This window comes from Chinchilla lanigera, unplaced genomic scaffold (genome assembly GCF_000276665.1).
Source record: "Chinchilla lanigera isolate Chin_1 unplaced genomic scaffold, ChiLan1.0 scaffold00030, whole genome shotgun sequence".
In the NCBI taxonomy this organism is placed as follows: domain Eukaryota; kingdom Metazoa; phylum Chordata; class Mammalia; order Rodentia; family Chinchillidae; genus Chinchilla; species Chinchilla lanigera.
The window spans coordinates 2,928,458-2,945,323 of record NW_004955431.1 but is presented as its reverse complement, the minus strand read 5'-3'; the positions used below and the strand labels follow the sequence as shown (position 1 = coordinate 2,945,323).

The 16,866-nt window shown below is 38.1% G+C and overlaps 2 protein-coding genes across 6 annotated transcripts in view; both read right to left on the bottom strand.

The window, feature by feature from the left end:
- Phf11 (PHD finger protein 11) overlaps positions 1-205 on the bottom strand; it is a gene marked incomplete in the record, with an annotated part of 29,649 nt that extends 29,444 nt beyond the window's left edge. Inside the window, 1 exon segment of the mRNA XM_005387593.2 lies at positions 1-205.
- A 2,027-nt stretch (positions 206-2,232) lies between these two features.
- The window catches only part of Setdb2 (SET domain, bifurcated 2), a 43,243-nt gene continuing 28,609 nt past the window's right edge, over positions 2,233-16,866 (bottom strand). For 4 of the 5 annotated variants that reach the window (XM_013515747.1, XM_005387590.2, XM_005387591.2 and 1 more), the window contains 9 exons: positions 16,138-16,701; positions 12,293-12,409; positions 11,406-11,575; positions 9,284-9,509; positions 8,751-8,850; positions 8,198-8,273; positions 5,595-5,935; positions 3,349-3,437; positions 2,233-2,551 (listed from right to left, as the gene is read on the bottom strand). In XM_013515747.1, coding sequence (XP_013371201.1) covers positions 2,434-2,551; positions 3,349-3,437; positions 5,595-5,935; positions 8,198-8,273; positions 8,751-8,850; positions 9,284-9,509; positions 11,406-11,575; positions 12,293-12,409; positions 16,138-16,701 — 1,801 coding nt within the window. In that variant the 3' untranslated portion in view covers positions 2,233-2,433. The remainder of the gene's footprint in view (positions 2,552-3,348; positions 3,438-5,594; positions 5,936-8,197; positions 8,274-8,750; positions 8,851-9,283; positions 9,510-11,405; positions 11,576-12,292; positions 12,410-16,137; positions 16,702-16,866) is intronic. The other variant, XM_005387592.2, reaches the window with a different exon arrangement.

Genomic DNA, 16,866 nt, shown 5'->3' with positions numbered 1-16,866 from the left:
CGGCGGCGCCGCGGCGGCTCCCGGAAGTGTCCGCCCGCGGTTTCGGTTTCCTTCCTCAGATCTGCGCTCCCCGCCCGGGCGGGCAGGCTCGCTGGACAGGGTGGGCTCGCAGCGCCCCGCCGAGCCAGAAGTTGAACAGCTCGAAAAAAACCACGCCCGCGCCGCGGCCCCCCCACGCCGCGCCGGAGAGCAGCTCCCCAGAGGGTCGGTCGGAACACGCTCCCACCCCTTCAGCCTCTGTGACACCTAAACGCGCAGAATGAATCCGCTCTAAATCCTGTTGCAGTAGCAAGGCTTTATTTAGCACCCATGGGGTACAGAGCACCAGACAAGACGAGGTTCTCAGAGCATGCAGCGAATGTACATGTAGACAACATAAATGCATATAATTAAACTAATTTTGAAAGATTAACCGGGCGCGGTGTCGCACGCCGTAATCCCGGTATTTAGGGAGAGCGAGGCAAGAGGATCCCAAGTCTGAGTTTTGCCTGGACAATTTAGCGAGACCCTGTTTTAGAAAAAGAACTGAAAGAAAGAAGCAAGGGAGGAAAGAAAGGAGGGAGGGGGAAAGTGAAGGGAAAAGTTCCATAAAAGCAGTATATAATGGTTTGTTCAGGAACTAATCTAAGGAAAACTTCTGAAGGTCTTGTACTTTGAGGAGGGTCTATAAGGCGGAAACGGAAGTTGGAGGTATCAGAAAAAAAACAAAAAACAAAAAACTACACAAACCCAAGCACCTTAGTCTTCTCCAGTTTTAAAATGGATTAAGGACTAGAAGTTGCAAGAAAGGAAATAAGCAGACCCTGGCATACAGATTTTCTTCCAGGTAGGACGGAAGAGTACTCTACAGGACAAAAAGAAAGCCCTGAATACACTTAACAGTACGGAATTTCTCAACAAAACAGCTCAGGTAGGTCATGGTAAAGCAGCCGAAGGGCCCTTGCGCCTGCTCTGAAGTGTAAGTAAATGACCAATAACTAATTCTGAGGAAAATCTGTAACATGAAAAATAAAGACCAAAGCAAACATACAAGGAAAATGAACTAGAACAGTGAATATAGCAGGAAAGAAACAACTATGAGTCCATGTACACAGTGGTATCTTGGTTTACAAACTTGATTTGTTTTACATTTTGGGGGAAGACGACCATGGTGGTGTTTATCACCAGACGCAGAGTGGAAGCAAAATTCTGCAGAAGGCTTTTGTTTCAGAACCAAAAGGTCTGTATTACTGTATGAACATATATGTATAAACACACACACACACACACACACACACACAATCTTCAGAGAGACTGAATATTATAACCATGGGCCAAAATTGAATGCTTTTAAAGAATAAATTGAAAGAAAAGCACTTAGCTATTAAGGTAAGACCAGGAAAATAAAATGCAATACATGAATTTGAAGGTTAAGTTGAAGAAAATTTCCAGAAAGAACAGCAGGAAGACAGCTGGAAATTAAAAGGAAATGAGAACCAGTCTTGCAAGAATAACATTTAGGTAACAGGAACCCCAGAGTCTTGATGAGAAACCCTTATAAAAACAGCCCAAGAAAATTTTCCTGTACTGAAGGATGAAAGTTGTCAGAGTGAAAGCTCTCACCAGAAACCCAAGACAGAGATAATCCTATAAACTAATTTTTTTGCACATAAATCCCAAAGTTGGGGTGTGTGTGTGTGTGTGTGTGTGTGTGTGTGTGGTGCTGGGGAATGAACCACAGCTTCATGTTTACTAAGCAAACAATCTCCCCAATTTTTTTTTTTTTTTTTGAGACAAGGTCTCACTATGTAGTATAGGCTGGCCTTGAACTTGCTTGTGTAGCCCAGGTGGCCTCAAATTTACAATGATTCTCCTGCCTCTGCTCCAGAGTGCTGGGATTACAGGCGTGTGCCACCACACTTGGCTGTGTGCCAAATATTTTAACATCTGTTGGAGCAGTTAACCTTTTTTCATGAAACAGTGTCCCATCAACTACTTGAGTGGGGCAAAGCAGCAGCTCTTGAGCCAATTTCTATCACACTTTTTGAGATGAATTTTGCTTTAGTTTCTCCTTCAATACAAGGAACAGAAACCTGAAGGAACACTAAAAACAACTGAATAATTGTGACCTTCAGTTTTCTAAACATATAATGTACAAATAAGTTATTAATTATACAGTCGGATTTCATATAAAATATACACTTCCATTCTACTCAGGTGAAGTTGAACAGTAAAAACAAGAGATACCTGATGTGTCTGAAAATGTCCTTATTTTGTTCTTGGCATTTCTATACCACACAAACAAAATCAGAAAATATGAATCCTTGAACAGGGAGAACACAGGAATTACCTTGGTGGACACCAACCTAAATTCTACTGATAACTGAGGGTTCCTTTGTATGGCTCTCATCTCAGCCTAAAACACTAATTTCAACACAGGCTTTGGGAACACAGCTATAGTAATTTTTTTCTACACTTATTAGTCCCACATCGGCAGACGATTTCCTTGTTAGGCACAGTCCCAGCTTCATAACCGTAATCCCATGTTAGTTCCGTTCTTGCTTTCACGTAACTAGAAAATAGAAATTAAAAACAATCACAAATTACTCTAAATAACTACACCCAAGTCACACTTGAATATGACAATTTCATGTTACCATCTTTAACCATCCTAAAAATATGACCTGTTCTCTCTCCATGACACCCACCAGTTAGGATTAAGAATAATCATGTGAGTTTTATTCCAAATCTACCTGAGTCCTAAAAAGGAAGGATCCTGCTAGTATCTTTAAGGAAGCGTGCTGTACAAATGTGAAACTCGACCACGGAAGCGGATGGGGGATGGTCCTGGCTTAAAGATACAGCAGACTTTTTGTGACTTACATCCTAAACCGAACCGGGTAATATCTTCAGCTCTTTCAGAAAATAAATTCTAAGTAAGAGTAAAAATGGAACTCTTAAAGTGTTCAAAATTTTATTTGTTTGTTTGGATTTTTTGTCTTTCTGAGACAGGCTTTCACTATGCAGGTCAGGATGGCCTTGAACTCAACTTGTGTAGCCAAGGCTGGCATCGAACTCACAGCAATCCTGCTGCCTCAGCCTCCTGAGTACTGGGATTAAGGTGTGTGCCACCACACCCGGCAAAATTTTATGGACTAGGAACAGTTTAGGCTAACTGAGTACTGTATTCTAGGGTACCAGATATTTGAAACTATACTACACGTCCTCCCCTCCTGCCTTTTTTTTTTCCTTTTTCCCAGTAGTGGGGATTGAACCCAAGGATTTCACACTGAGCTATACATCCCCAGGCATTATTATTTTTAAAGTCGTGATTTCAGAATTAATCCATATAAGCAAAATTATTCAAACCTGTTGGTGAAGAACGCCACCAATGGGAAATTCCTGTCGTGTGTTTCTACAAAAACATTCTGTACCCAGAGATTTGGACAACAACTATGCTGTAAAACAATTAAATAGAGGTTAGATATAGGATAAAATTCGATACCTTATACTTTACAGCATTAGAATACCATTCTGTTTCTAACACATTTCACTGCTTTTTGTTTTGTTTTTGTGCTAATATATACAAAACTACAGCTCATGACAGTTCTGTTAACACAGCAATAGTCTACTCGAAAAGCTCTGCTCCGATTTTGCTTGTTTGCTTTTTGTTTTTGAGGCAGGGTCTTACTATGTAATTCAGGCTGGCCTCAAACTCTCAGCCATCTTCCTGCCTCATTCTCCCACGTGTTGGGATTGCAGGTGTGTGCCGCCGCACAGAGCTCAGAAAAGCTGTTCTGAGACTTTGATATCTTGCTGGCAGAATTGCAAAATAGCACCAAAAGCTGGAGCTAATTTGTCAGTATTTATCATTATTATAAATGCATTTATTTTTTGATTCACTAGTCCCATACTCAGGAATGCATTCTACAGATTCACATGCATATGTACCTACAATTTATTCATAGAGCATTGGTTTTAACAGGAAAAGTTTGTATATAACTCAGTATATGCCAACAGAGGACTGCTTACATAAACCAGTATATTTACAATGGAATTCTGTGCAACTATAAAATAGGACATACAAACAAAGAATGAAGTGCTCTCTCACTGACATGTAAAGCTCTCCAGGACATACTGTTAATTTAAAAAATAAAATAAATGTAGGACGGTTAATGTAATATGCTGTTTTTATGAAAAAAAATGATAAACACATATATTTACTTTGCAGAAATACTAGAATACACAAGAAAGTCATACAAGTAGAGTGGGGACAGGGTTGATGAGGGAATGGTACTTCTCATGATAGGGCTTTTAAATTATTTTTTTAAACAACAGTTTTCACAAAGTCTGTTTTCTTTTTTTTTTTTTTTGGATGCAGGGCTGGGGGGGGCAAGGTTTCTCTATATAGTTTAGACTGGTCTTGAATTTACCGTGTAGCCCAAGCTGGCCTTGAACACTTGGTGATCTACTTGTCTCAGCCTCCCAGGTGCTGGGACAAAGGTGTGTACCACCATGCCAGGCCCCCCAAAATACGAGGAATACACACCATACTGATGTATGCCTGTAATTCTAGCACTCTGAGAGGCTGAGGCAAGAGGATCACAAATTTGAGCCCAGCTTGGACAAACTGGTGAGATCCTGTCTCAAAATAAGAAATAAAAAAGGACTGGAGACACAGCTCAGTACAAAGGCCCTGTGTTCAATACCCAGTACTACAAAACAAACAAAACAAAACAAAACACACACTCACTCTTTCTTCAATTTTTTTTTTTCTCCCTTCAATTTTTACATCCTACTATAAGACAAGACCTCTGGAAAGGAGACCTGTAAACAAATGATTCCTTTGCTGAACACAGCCATTATTTATACTGATGATACTCTTTCCTCACATTACCACCATTCCAACATTCTGACACTGTTCAGTTACGTACTAGCTGCCACCTCAAAATACTCACCTGTCACAAGTCTCATTAAGATGACAAGTCTGCCATTATTTAATTTCAACGATTTCTTCCTGACCATACATTTTTTTCAACTTGGGCAAGCAGGCTTCAAAACTTTTTAATATACTTACATACTTTTCTTACACTATCATTTCTTAGAATTTTTTTTTTAAAGCAAATGTTTACTAGTCAATCTCAATCACTTTATATTAATTTGTTCCTTATAACATCCTAAACCATTATTATTCCTAAATTATAGAGGTATTAAATGAAGCATTAGCAGTTAAAAAACATTCCGGACACACAACTTGAAGACTGCAACCCTAACCTAGGTTCTGGCTTTCGAATCCATTAATCGTATTTTCCTCATGACATTTTTATCATAAACTTTTTTGTTTTGTTTTGTTTTTCCTGGTACCAGGAATCTAACTCTGGACCTTGCACTTGCCAGGCAGGCCCTTATGCCACTGAGCTATATCCCCAACCCCCTCATGACATTTTTTTTTTTTTTGGTTTTTCTCCGGTACCGGGAACCGAACTCACGACCTTGCGCTTGCCAGGCAGGCGCTTTTGCCGCTGAGCTAAATCCCCAGCCCCTGCTCATGACATTTTTAAGTAAGCACAGGGAAAAAGTTGTTAAGAAATATCAATCTCAGCACCTATACTCACATTAAGGAAGCGGCCCACATTTCCTTCTTTTGTGGCATCCAATAAAAACACAACCCCTTTACTGGACTTCACTGGAGAAGCAGATGAAGTATTCTTGGTTTCACTTAGCAACTCGCCATCAGACAAGGCCTGCTGCTTTTGATGTGCTGGAGATTCCTCTTCTTGGGGCATTTTTATTTGAACCTCAAAATGTTTTGTAGTATTTTCATGGTCAAACATGGTTGCTGGCTTACATCTGTCCCCTGGTGGAGTTTCTTCTCTACATTTAGTTATATCTATCACATCTGATTCATGCAGCTGATTGTCTTCAGAATCTCCAACTTGGTTTGAACTTGATTCCTCTGATAGACATTGTCAGGAAGGAATTGTCAGGAAATATATACAACTGAACAACCGTGCTGAGATTAATACTAATTAGATGCTTGTCGCTTTAATTATCACTAATCTTTACAATTTATTAAGGTGGGTAGTATTTCCTCAATTTTACACAGAAAAAAATCTGAGTCTCTGAGAGTTAAACAGGTTTGTCTGACCTCTAATACAAGAACAGGGGAAACAAACCCAAACTGGATCATAAAGTGCCCTCTCTCTATATATAATACTACATAGCAGTATTGTTTTTTAACAGATATAGAGGCTGCTTCCTCATTACTATATTTAATCTCTAATCTTAACAAACTGACTTTCTTCAACTCTGAAATTTGCATCTAATTATATTCTAAACAGATGCAACAAAGTGGGGATTTAGGAGGCAGTTTAGGCCTCTGTGATGCCCAGGAAAGGCCCGAGAAGACTGTTCATCTACAAATCTCTCTACAGATCTCTGTAACAACAGCTGTGCTGTGAGGTGCCTCTATATGTTCATGTTTGGTGTTTTGCTAGGTAATCACTTAATAAGTATATTTTAATAAACAATAATACTTCAAAAGTAGATGAAGTGCTTAAATTATTTTTCTTGCCCAATGAATGTCACATGGGATAATGAAACCATTAAAAGCTACTTGTGTCACCTGATGCAGGGGCACAGAGAAATTGTATTTTAGCTAAAAAGGTAATCTCACAGGAGCTAGAGCAGAATATGGTTAGCAGAGACTGAGAAGGGCATGGGGGAAGTGGGTGGAAAGAGGATGGTTAACAAGTGCATGGGTGCGGCTGGGCACGAGGAATAACTTCAATGTTCTCTCTATATAGTAGAGTAACTTCCAAAGTCCTGATGTTCCATAATGTTCTATATACAGTACAGGAGGTTAGCTATAGTTGGCAAAAATTAGTCATAATACTTTTAAATAGCTAGCAGAGAAAATTTTAAATGCTGCCAATATAAAGAAATGATAAATGTCTCGACTTAAATATACCAATTACCCTGATCTGATCATGACACATTGTATGCTGTACCAAATGTCACACTGTACACCATAAATATATGTAACTATTATGTGTCAATTAAAAATTTAAAAACTATTAAAAAGGAAATCTTTAAGATTCTTGATTTACTCAGTACTGTTGTGGCTGTTATTTCTACAGTACTTGTATCTTAGTCAAGGCTTACTTGTAAGCCATACTAGTTATATAATTAGAATACTGGACTGTCTGCTACATGCACTGTAGTTGTCAATGAAAATGGCAGAAGAACCAAAAGCAACTTATTATGGCTCACATAGATTAAACGGTGAAATACATATAATGAAGAAGATGCCCTTTCTTTATGCAATTTTCTACCAGGAAGCTGCCATGGCTCTCCCAGTCTCTATTGTTTAGTACTAGGTGGGGAGCTAAGGTTGCAGATGTAAGGGGGCTCAAAGGAAAAAGCAGCAGCAATGATTAGATCTTCAACAAAGGGGCATCCCTTACCAATGTCTCTCTGCTGAGGGAGCCACTGAAATGCGAAAGTATCACAAAGCAGGCTTTTCCCCATTTGTACCATTCAGTATGGCAGGGGACTGGCAACTGAAAGACAAGTACTCAGGGTACTAACATTTTAACCCTTCACTAGTCATGCGCATCCTCTCAGTGGTGGTATCTGGACTACTGCAAAAGAGTAATCTGTTTTTATTTTTAAAAGAGTTCAAAATAAGAGAAAGTAGCTGCTTTGGAAAGTGCCTCCAAAGCCATAGACAGTATATATGCATCAAACAGAATCAGAGAAGCTCCATATATCAGGCTAAAAGGTCCACAATCTTCTGCAAAGGGCCAAAGAGCAAACATTTCAGGCCTTGCTACTATGTAGTCTCTTTTGTAAGTATTCTGCTCAGTTGATACAGTATAAAGGTAGAAGTAATATGCAAATAAATGACTGTGGCTGTGTTCCAATAAAACTTTATTTATAGCCACTGAAACTGTTAATTTCATTTAATTTTCAAGTGTCATGAAATATTATTCCCCTGGTCTTTTCTCAATTATTTAAAAATCATTCCTTTACGGGCCATACTTAGCAGGTGGCAGCCTAGATTTGGCTCACAAACCTTAGTTTACCTCTCTGATCTGAACAAACTGTAACTTTTGTGACAAATGTTTGTTATGAAATCTGAGAAGAGCCACAACCTGGAACAAGAGTGACAAGCAAGCAGAAGAGGCAGGCAATCACAAAGTGGAACAAAGCCTACTTTGTTTTCTCTTGGCTTTACAATTCAGAAATCCACTGTCTTCTCCTGAGGTGTCAGAATCCAAGGAAATAAGTTCCTTAAAAAGAAGTAAAACAGAGATTTTTACTTTCTAGATCAGGAAAAGGTATTTAGCAGTTAGGTCTCTTTCATCAAGTGTCACTGTTCATAGTCTATTATGACAGATTAGTTTTGAAAAGCATCAAAGCTAAGTTCATAAGGAGTCTATCTTTTACTTTTCTCTCCTTGCTGAGACAAAATACCCAACACCCAAAATTAAGGAAGAAAAGGTTTAGTTAGCTCAGTTTTCCTCCCTTATTTTGTAAGGCTATCCCGCCTCGCCCTTGTAGCACTCACACCATCTCTCTGCCCTCCTCTTGCACAGGATGAGGATGTTTACAAAGTAAGGACTCTGGCTCCCTGCTGAACAATTTAAACAGCCTAACCATTCCAAACAATACAAAAACTCCTATGCGCTATTAGGTAACATGAACATTTTGAACTGAGTAAAGAAAAGCTCTCAGAAGAGCCTCCATCTACATTTTGTGATTTTTACCGTCTTTTTTCCATTCTGTTGAAAAATGGCTGTCTTGGATTTAGGACTTCTAATAACTGAATGATACCGAATTCTTGAAATACTGTTATACTTCATTTCTCTGTAAACAACAACAAAAAGTTATTTGGTATAGTGGTATAATTCCCTTTATTGAACCATAAAATTAGAGGCAACATTACCATTAAATATATATCATTAGAAGTTAATTTATGTAAAAACAACTATGCTTACTGCTCATTACAGAAAGATACGTAATTATAGTTCAAAGCCAGTCATTTTTGAGGCATATTAAAGAAAAGTAAAGGGAACCTATAAAAACTTTGGAAATAGAATGGTAATATTAAATAAAAAGAAAGCAAAACATAGCATCCATAAAAAGTAAGTATCCTGGATTTCTCAAAGTGTGAAGTTTACAACATTTGAAGCAAGATGATATATAGGAGTGGGAGGTGAGGAGTTATAGGAAAAAGAAAGAACCACTCGATGTGTAATTTAGATTTGACTCTAACTGGGTTCCTAAGCTCTTAACTTACATTACAGGCTCTTCTGGATCATTACTAAACTTAAGTGGACAGTCCGCAGTTTCAGCACTTCTAGGGTATGTTTCCAAATCTAATGGGATAACTTCAGCCTCACAATTTGAATATGCAACTTCTATTTTCCTCTTTTTTGAAAATGTATTTTTCATAATATTCTCTTCTTTTCTATTTTCATCAGTAGCATTAGGTTTCTTAGGGTTAGTCCTGTTCATCAATCTTCCTAAAAGAAAAAAAAAAAGAGTCTGACCAAGACTGAAGATAATATAACTACTAACAACAATTGGACATCTGTTTCTGCCCCATGATTAAAGGACCCTATGCTGTGTGTACCTTACTTCTAGAATGCAAATCAACAATTCACTTATCCTAGAAAACTGTTTAAATCCCAAACAAACAAACCCCAACACACCAATTAGAGATCCTACTTCCATCCATTAAAAAAAACTGAGTATTTTTTAAAAACTGAGTATTTGAAAGAAGCATTTATCCACTTTGATATAGCATAAAACAGGAATTTGAGTACAGCAGTAATATAAATTTTAAAAAGGGTCAGAAAGTATTCTAACAGGTATACAATAGTCTTAAAATTGCAGCTTTTGTGTCTAGTTAAAAGACTCTATTACTTGAAACTAACACCTCTTTAGAAAAATGACCATTTTGTTTTGTTTTTGAGACAGTCTTGCTATGTAGTGCTTATGTAGGCCAAGTCTGGCCTCGAACTCACAGCGAACCACCTGCCTCAGCCTCTCAAGTGCATGCGCCACCACGCCAGGCCAAGTATGACCTATTTCTAACAGTGGTGATAAATACCTATTGTTCTCATATCAAGTCCTGCATAACATTACAATCTTAGCCTGAAGTTCATGCATTCTCCCTTAAGGAATTCAAAATTACAGATACCAACTCAGAATTAGCAGCTAGATATTCTTATCTATCCTTAGTAGATCAGAGAAATGTCTTAGGTACACTTTCTAGGAATGCAGATACCGCCAATGTTACTTCCTGGACACCACTGGCATTTTACAGGCAGCTTCCATTCATGAGTTGTTTTGAGAAATATGAGATGTGAATGTCTAGGTACACTGTGCAGTATACGTACACACAGGTGGTGAGTAGCAGAGATCCAAGTCTGACTACTATGAATCCTGGTAATTCTGTGAGCTGCGTCTTGCTCTCTCTGGACTGAACCTAGAATTTCAGATGAGCAAGTTGGTAGAGTCCCTGCTTATCATCTGCCAAGACTCCACCCAGCATATTTCCTTTAGACAGGCTTTAAAGCCATGTTTCCCAACCTTTCTCACATCGTAGGAAGAAACGGATTTTCTTATATCACAGACACAAGGATTTTCTGCCTGACCTGGTGAAGTGAATGGATGATACAACTGGAGAACAACATGGAAGTGTGGCCCAAAAGAATCAATAGATGCACAATTGTAGCCCACTGCTTAGGAATGAGCATGGGTAACAACTGGAGTCCTCAAAATGAAGTGAGTCACCTAAAGGCATGTAAAGGCCTGAACCATCATAGGCAGATATTTATTTAAAAACTGTTATCTAGGCACTGTGGCACACACCTGTAATCCCAGAACTCTGGGAGACTGAGGCATGAAGATCACAAGTTCAAGTCCAGCCTGGCAATTTAGAGAGACCCTGCCTCAAAATAAAAAATAAAAAAGGGCTAGGGATGCAAAAGCCCTGGGTTCAATTCCCCATACCACCACCAAAAAAAAGAAAGTTATTCTAACGATAGCTCAAAACATTAAACAGGAATCTTTGATAATCTTTACCTTAGCAAGTCTGTCATTTACTTATTTAAAAAAAGATTTTCTTCCTTGGCTCTAAAATTTCTGCAGCCCTGGAGACAAAAATGCGCCTTGTACATTAACAAGGCTTCATGTAATAACTGCAGTTTGCTTTCCTTTCTGTCACCTCTGGTCCCTCCTAAGCATCTCATCTCTTCAGGACTCAAGTACCATCACTTGCCTCCTTTGCTGCTTCTCCAAGATCCTACTGCTCCTACCTTTCTGTAAGATCTCAATATCCCCAGCTAGGAAAATGTATATTCACACATGTGTATCTTACTGAAGAGTAATTAGAAAATAAACCGTTGTTTTACCTGAATAAATGCAAACAAATGTTCCCTGATCAATATCATCTAGGCAGCGTACACCCCATCCTTTCTTCTCGGTTTTGAACACCTGTAGTCTGACTTGAGGACCATGTTGGACAACTCGGTTTTGACACATTCGTCGATTACACTTGCACAACAGGCTACACTCATAAATGCTGTCATTTAAATAATGCAAAAGAGAAAATCAGACATCCCAACAGAGCAAGCACCAGTCTATACTGTTATTTCATTGGCACAGATAATTACTGACAGAAGTAGTAACACAGTAACACAGTAACTACTTCACAAGGACAGACTATGAAAGCAACTAAGCCAATATTTACAAAGTTCCTGAGATAATGCCTGGTACATAGTAAATATCAGCTCTTTTAAAATGTTTAGGAAGGAAACGTCTAAAAGGAAAATTTCTGTATTTCTGTTTCTAAAAGTGCTATTTGGTAATAACAACTTTGTTGTTTTGGTACTGGGAAGCAAACTCAGAACCTTGCACTTGCCAAGGCAGGCACTTGTGCTGCTGAGCCATCTCCCTGGCCCTCGGTAATATCAGCTTTGAAAGGTTAACCATTACTAAGTCTCAGGTGAACACTGAGCAGTATATTTCTTAATGGGGAAATGGATGTCCAAAGTAGGCCAACCCTATAGGGAGAGGTAAGAACTAGACTTAAAGCAGGCAAGTCTTGGAGTATTTCCTGCACTGTACACATATGTGGTCTCTTGGTTCCATTTCCAAGATAATATACTGGGAATTTTTTGTATTATTATTATTCCTTAATAATTTTCAGTATTAGAACACCCATCAGACTGTAGACAATAAAAGTAACCCCATCTTTCCAGATACAAATATCGGGCAGTTAATCTTCAAGGTATCTTACCCAGTTGGTATCTGTCTCTGTAGCCTTTTATAACGGTATCCAGTAGTAACTTTACTACTTGACAAGGGAGAGGTTTTGGCATTCCTTGCTGTCAGCTGAAGACATGCACATTTTGTTCTAAAAGGAAGGCAATAGAGAAATCAGTTTTTAAAATTTCAGTTAATTGATAAATGTGTAAATGATGTAATAACATTTAGAATAGCTGTTTGGTTTATGGACTGTATGGAAACTTCTTCCCTAACAGAATGGGCCTCTTCGAAAGACAAAAATCTACCAAAAGTTTGTAAATAATTATATATTGCATTGCACTTTATTTGCTCCTGAAATAAACACTTTAACTACATGAGATTTCTTTATTCAAAATGAATTATTTTCATTTCTCCCCTTTTTTGTCGTTATCGTTTTTGTCTTCCATTTTTTGAGGCAGGATCTTGCCATATACTTCAGGGTGGCCTTGAACTCTTGGTGATCCTCCTCCCTCTCTTCCTGAGTGCCGAGATGATAGGCATGCACCACCATCACACATGCCTAATTATTTTCCTTTCGTATTCAGGAGAACCTTGTGAATGTTCTCCTAGTTCTGCTCTTCTACAGTGGATACACAAAAGCATAGTTTTATAGATGTCCTTAGTTCTCTTTCACTCCAGGAATAAGAAAATAGACTGGAGAGATTGATGCTAGGTATCTGGCTACTAAAATTTTTTCAGTTTGTTGCCAGATACTTGTAATTATAAAATTACATCTACGTATTTTTTGCTCTAACTATTCAGATGATTTTTTAACTTGACTGGGACTCGTACCCCATAGAAAGTAGGGAATCTGGATATGCCAGTTATTAATGAGATATGTTACTATTGGTGAGCTGGTTAAAATCTCTGGATCTTTATCTCCTTGGCTGAACAAGTCACTTTACACTCTTCTCTATGAGTCTCTTCTGTGTTTCCTATATGTACATAGCACATCAGAGCGACGGCTGCTGTTCGCAACAGAAGAAAAAACCAACCAATACATTAACTTGTATTCTGTTTACAGATGTAAAAAATCTATAGGGGCTCCTACAATGAATGTAACGATGTACAGCAAACACATACTAGTAAAAATTAAAAATCTACAATTACTTTCTTTTTTGGGGGGTCTTTTTGAGGCAAGGTCTTGCTATGCAGTTCAGGCTGGCCTTGAGCTCACTCTGTAGCCCAAACTGGTCTCAAACTCGCAAGGATCCTCCTGTCCGATCAGCATTTCGAGTGCTGGGATTACATAGGTGTGCGCTACCACGCCTGGTCTTATAATTGCTTTTTTATGCCATTATTTGTAAAGTTGAAAAGTACTTTAACACAAATAGTATAACAAACATCCTTATTTTTTCCACCACTCAGCTAGTGGTCAGCATTTTGTCTAGTCCATTTTTTTTGCTACATATATACTATCTCTAGGAATATTTTTTTTAAAAAAGCATCTCAATCCAGAAAGAATGGCTATTATCAAATCAACCAGTAACAAATGCTAGGGCTGGGGATATAGCTCAGCGGCACAAGCGCCTACCTGGCAAGCGGAAGATCCTGAGTTCGATTCCCGGTACCAAAACAAAACAAAACAAAAAACAGACAACGTAACAAATGCTGGAGGGGCTGCAGGAGAAAAGGAACACTTGGCCATTGTTGGTGGGAGTGCAGACTGGTGCAACCACTATGGAAATTCCTGAAAAAACTACGATTAGAAGTCCCATTTGACCCAGCTATTCCCCTTCTGGGTATCTTCCTGGAAGAATTAAAAACATCATATCACAGTGATATATGTGCACCCATGTTTATAGCAGCATATTTTGTAATAGCTAAATCAGGGAAACAACCCAAATGTCCATCAAACAAGGTATGGATAAAGTTGATGTTCTGGTTTTTTTTTTAATATAGTGGAGTACTACTGGGCCATAAAGAAGGATAATTTGGAGGCATTTCTAGATAAATGGATGCAACTTGAGATCATACTCTTTAAGTGAAAGAAATCAGACTCATATGTATAAACACTGCATGATTTCCCTGGTATGAGAAACTGAAAGAGTAAATAAGGACCAAAATGTACAACAGATACTGTGAAATGGGAAGAAATTGTTCAAAAGGAGAGAACTAGGGTGGGGAAAGGAAGGAAAGGAAGTCCCAGTTAGCAAAAAAAATGGACTAGAAAAGAGGAAAAAAAGATTTAAAAAAAAGGATAAAACAGAAACAAAGCTTTGTAAATAGGGAGGTAAAGGTGGGTTGATGTGGGGGGACTGGGAAAAACAAATCAAAATGTATCATGTACAGGTACAAATTCCCTATGATGAATATGTTCATTATGTATACCTAAAATGTGCCAATACACTTAACTATATGTTAAAAAATCAATATTTATTGATATTACCAATATAAAAAAATCACTAGCGATAAAACTGAAGATGTGGCACCCTTCATACTTTATAAATATTCCAACAACTTACTGTTTTCCTTGTGTATCAGCACTATACAACTTGCTTTTTGTTCAAGGTAATGTTTTTCTTCATCCCCTAGTTTCTTGACACAGGATCCTGCTATGCAGTCCAGGCTGGCCCCGACCTCCTCATCCTCCAGCCTCAACCTCCCAAGGGCTGGGATTACAGATCTGCACCACCACACCTCACTCAATATAATGTTTCTGAGACTCATGAATGAAATATATACATATGGTTAATTCCTTCTCAACTTCCCTCAGCTTTCAGCTCCTGCCTACTTGGTTCACAGCTGAGCTGCTCACAGGTTTCCAGTGTAATAATGCTGTAGTGAACGTCATCATAATTATTAAGCACGTGTGTAAACAATTTGAAGGGACTGGCTTTCAAATATTTTTTACTATGACCCACAGTAAAAAAAATTTTCTTCATGATTTTTTCTTTTGCTTAATACAGGTAGCTGATTCTGCATTAAATATAGGATACATTTAATGCAACTTCGTATCTGTGTACTCTGCAAGTACATATTAGAACATGGTTTAATTTTTTAATGGAATGTTGAGAATATTAATTGTAAATATCGTTAACTCTCTAGAAAGTTAGCCAAGAAATGATTTTCAAATAAAAATAAAATACAATATGTAACAGTGTTTAAGAACAAAAGTTTGCTGGGTGCAGTGGCACAAGCCTATAGGCCCCAGCAGTTTGGGAGGCTGAGAAAAGGAGGACCACAACTGGAGTCCTGCCTGGGCATCTTAGCGAGATTTTGTCTCCAAAATTTTCTTTTAAATTAAAGAAAAGAGGTGGGAGGAGGCTGTGGGTGTAGCTTAGTGCTAAGCCTCTGGGTTCAACCCTAAGTGCTGCCAAGAAAAAAAAAGGTTTAAGCCAAGTGTACTGTGGCAGAACCCTGTAGTCCCAGTTGCTTATGAGGCTGAGAACTGCTTGAGCCCACCAGCTCAGTAACAGGCTGAGCAACACAGCAACACCCTGTCTGAAAGAAAATAAAATTTTCAAACTGTTTGGTCTATGATGTAGCTGAATTAATTTCTCTAAGCCTCACTTGTAACACAGAAATACTACTACCTACTTCAGGGTTTTGTGATGAAAGAAAATATGCAAAGGAGCCATCATTTACAGACATTTACGGCATCCAGCCCTGTAAAATGGCAATCGCTATTTATGACTATGGTACTAGATTAAAGAAAATATGCATTCTTAGAATACATTTCAAATTACTGTATTTGGTTAAAAGTTTTCTTTCTTATTGCAAGTGAGAGAGCACCTTTCATTTTAGATTCTTACATAAATTAATATACAGTAGGACTTCTTGACAAGTGTCCTTATATTCAGAATAGTTTTTGAAATGTCAGGTTTTTCTACTCACATGTCTATGCAGCCCTCAGAACAGTCACAGGAATCAGTAAACATGTTGGAAAAGTTGTTTAGATAATATGCTGGTGGCCACATAGTCTTTCTGTACTTAAAGTGTGGAAGCTTTCTATCGTCAATTTCATTACAGAAAGAAATGGGTACTAATTCCACTCCATTGCTAATATCCACATCAGAAACAATTTCTTCTTTCTTTTGGTAATTCCGAGTCAACTGAACAAAGGTGTTAAAAGAAAAGTTATCTGTAAATAAAAAATTACACTCTGTCTCAAGCAGGTAACGAAAGACTTCCTTCATGTTCCGCAGACTTCTTCCACAAGGAGCTTTGTAACTCACATGAAGTTCTGAAGACTGAGTGTTTGTCTTTGCATGTCGTCTCTGGAAGTGACATGTGACTGGCAGCTGCAGAGGGTTTTCTGCCTTGATGGTTGATGGCATTTTCATCAGACAGGCACCAGAACAATCATGACTTTGGTAAGATAAATTCATCGGTGATTTTTTTCCTCTATAGTCTACAACTTTATTAGCCAGAGGGAGAATTTTCTTATTTTCTATAGTTCTGTTAAAACAGATTATTTATTAGTATCTCATTTATCTAGTTCAATTCCATATTTTAAAAACATTGCACACTACAATGATAAAATTAAATATTACTATTTCCATGGACAACAGTAAAATAAACCAGACTCTGAAATAAACATTTTAATATGTTCTGCCACCATTT